Below are 1,849 nucleotides of genomic sequence, written 5' to 3' on the forward strand. Positions count from 1 at the left end.
AAATATTACAAACATTGTATATTAACTGTAGGTAAAACAGAGGTAGTTTATATATTCAGTAATTTTAGACCTGGTATTAAAGCTAGAAATATATTTACAGTACCAACTGAATGCCACAACAAACCTGTTCTGGTAAATGTCTTACTTTTTACTAAAATAATTCATTAAAAGGGTATTCCAACCAACAAATATCCTGTTGCTCTGCACTCTGTTGGGCTTATGTCTGCATATATTTTATCTATATCTCTTCCATGACCAATCACGTGTTACACGTGTTCACCTCTCACCAAATTAGGAGCAGAATCTATACTGTAACTGATCAGCATTTACTAATATCAACAAATCAGATTAATGTCAACGAAAACGCAATTGAAAGAGTAGAGGAAGGTTTGCTAGAGCATTATTAACTCTCAACCTTACTGTTCTCGATTTCCATCTTGTTTCAAACTAGTGCTCTGTTAGTTCCAAAGACATCATTAATTAATCTGAATACATAATATGAATAAAACTCAGCTCATTGGAGGAACAGATGAAAATGAATACCTATAATATCTCTGAGGTGTTACAAGTACACATCTAAAGACGACATTGTATTCAAACATATCAGATTCTTTTCTGTTTTTTCTTTCAGAAACATCATCTATAATTTTTATATGAAAATAAATCTAAGATAGTAAAACAAATGTGTTGTTAATAGTGGTACTCATTTTGTTAAACATACATAATACAGCTGAATAAATGATACACTTCAGTTCTTTACGTAGATGTAACTTGGGCGTAATACTGTAAACTATACCTACTTCTGCGATATGAATGTGAAAGCTTTTATTTTCATACCACCGGAGCATTATTTCAACAAAGGCCTTGATGATAACATTATGATGAGTTTTGGGGTTTAAAAATGTCTTCAATATATATGTAAGAAGTATTTTTGGAGTGTAGATTACATAGATTGCTAATAACGAGTGGCGTTTCTTATTTTGTTCGAAATCAACAGCAATGCCCAAGATGAATGAATGTGATTTATTATTTTAGTTTAAATCCCTCTATCTTCGAAATGTTTATGATCTTATTGACCAAATAAACTTTTGCCACGTTAAGCGCTTATCTCAATCTTATCTAACCTTATTTGAGGCAGTAGAACTGACAGTGTTGGTTTTAAGTTTGACAAGAATGTGGGCGTTACAAGTGATCTGTTTTGTAACTGTTGTAGTAACTACATGGGCAGCTACACCATGCTGTACCGATCGTGAATATGAAGCAGATATTGGTGTTATTGGAAGTACTTTCCGAAAACATAATTTCAATGATTTACAGGTAATTCTATTGTTATCAGTTATAGCTTTGAGTTTGGAAGTACAACATTTGCATAACATCCATCCGATTTAACGTATTTAGTTGAACAAATCATATATTATTTCAAGCTATAATTAACTACATTGCTCGGTGTGAGCTATAATAAACTACATTTCTCGGTGTAAGCTATAATAAACTACATTGCTCGGCGTGGTCCCTTTTCTTGCACAAATGAGTTTGATTGTTTCAATTCCTCATATGACTAAAAATGAAAACATGGTCTTGAGTATGCAAGCTATTACTCATTTCATTTCTAGGAATGATGCTTCTTGCCACATAAAGGGCAGACCCTCAAATATGATCACTCGAGGCATCCTTATTTATTTGTTTTAAGGGTTATAGTTCTATGTCTTATGATAGTCATGGTAAAATGGTTGTATTGTCGACCCATGTTGTTGTAAATGGAACCATGCACTATAGTAAAGTAGTGTTCGACTACAATGCAGTAAGTAAAGTTTCATGTATTGTGGGGGGGGGGGGGGGGGGGGGGGGG

The 1,849-nt window shown here is 33.5% G+C and overlaps 1 protein-coding gene across 1 annotated transcript in view; it reads left to right on the forward strand.

Moving 5' to 3' along the window:
* Positions 1-1,162: 1,162 nt before the first annotated feature.
* Positions 1,163-1,849, forward strand: part of LOTGIDRAFT_229629 (hypothetical protein) — a gene marked incomplete at its 3' end in the record, with an annotated part of 10,482 nt that continues 9,795 nt past the window's right edge. The window contains exons 1-2 of the mRNA XM_009067019.1: positions 1,163-1,317; positions 1,691-1,801. Of these exons, the coding sequence (XP_009065267.1) occupies positions 1,174-1,317; positions 1,691-1,801 (255 nt within the window). The 5' untranslated portion in view covers positions 1,163-1,173. The remainder of the gene's footprint in view (positions 1,318-1,690; positions 1,802-1,849) is intronic.

The sequence above is a fragment of the Lottia gigantea genome (genome assembly GCF_000327385.1).
Source record: "Lottia gigantea unplaced genomic scaffold LOTGIsca_8, whole genome shotgun sequence".
NCBI classification, from domain to species: domain Eukaryota; kingdom Metazoa; phylum Mollusca; class Gastropoda; family Lottiidae; genus Lottia; species Lottia gigantea.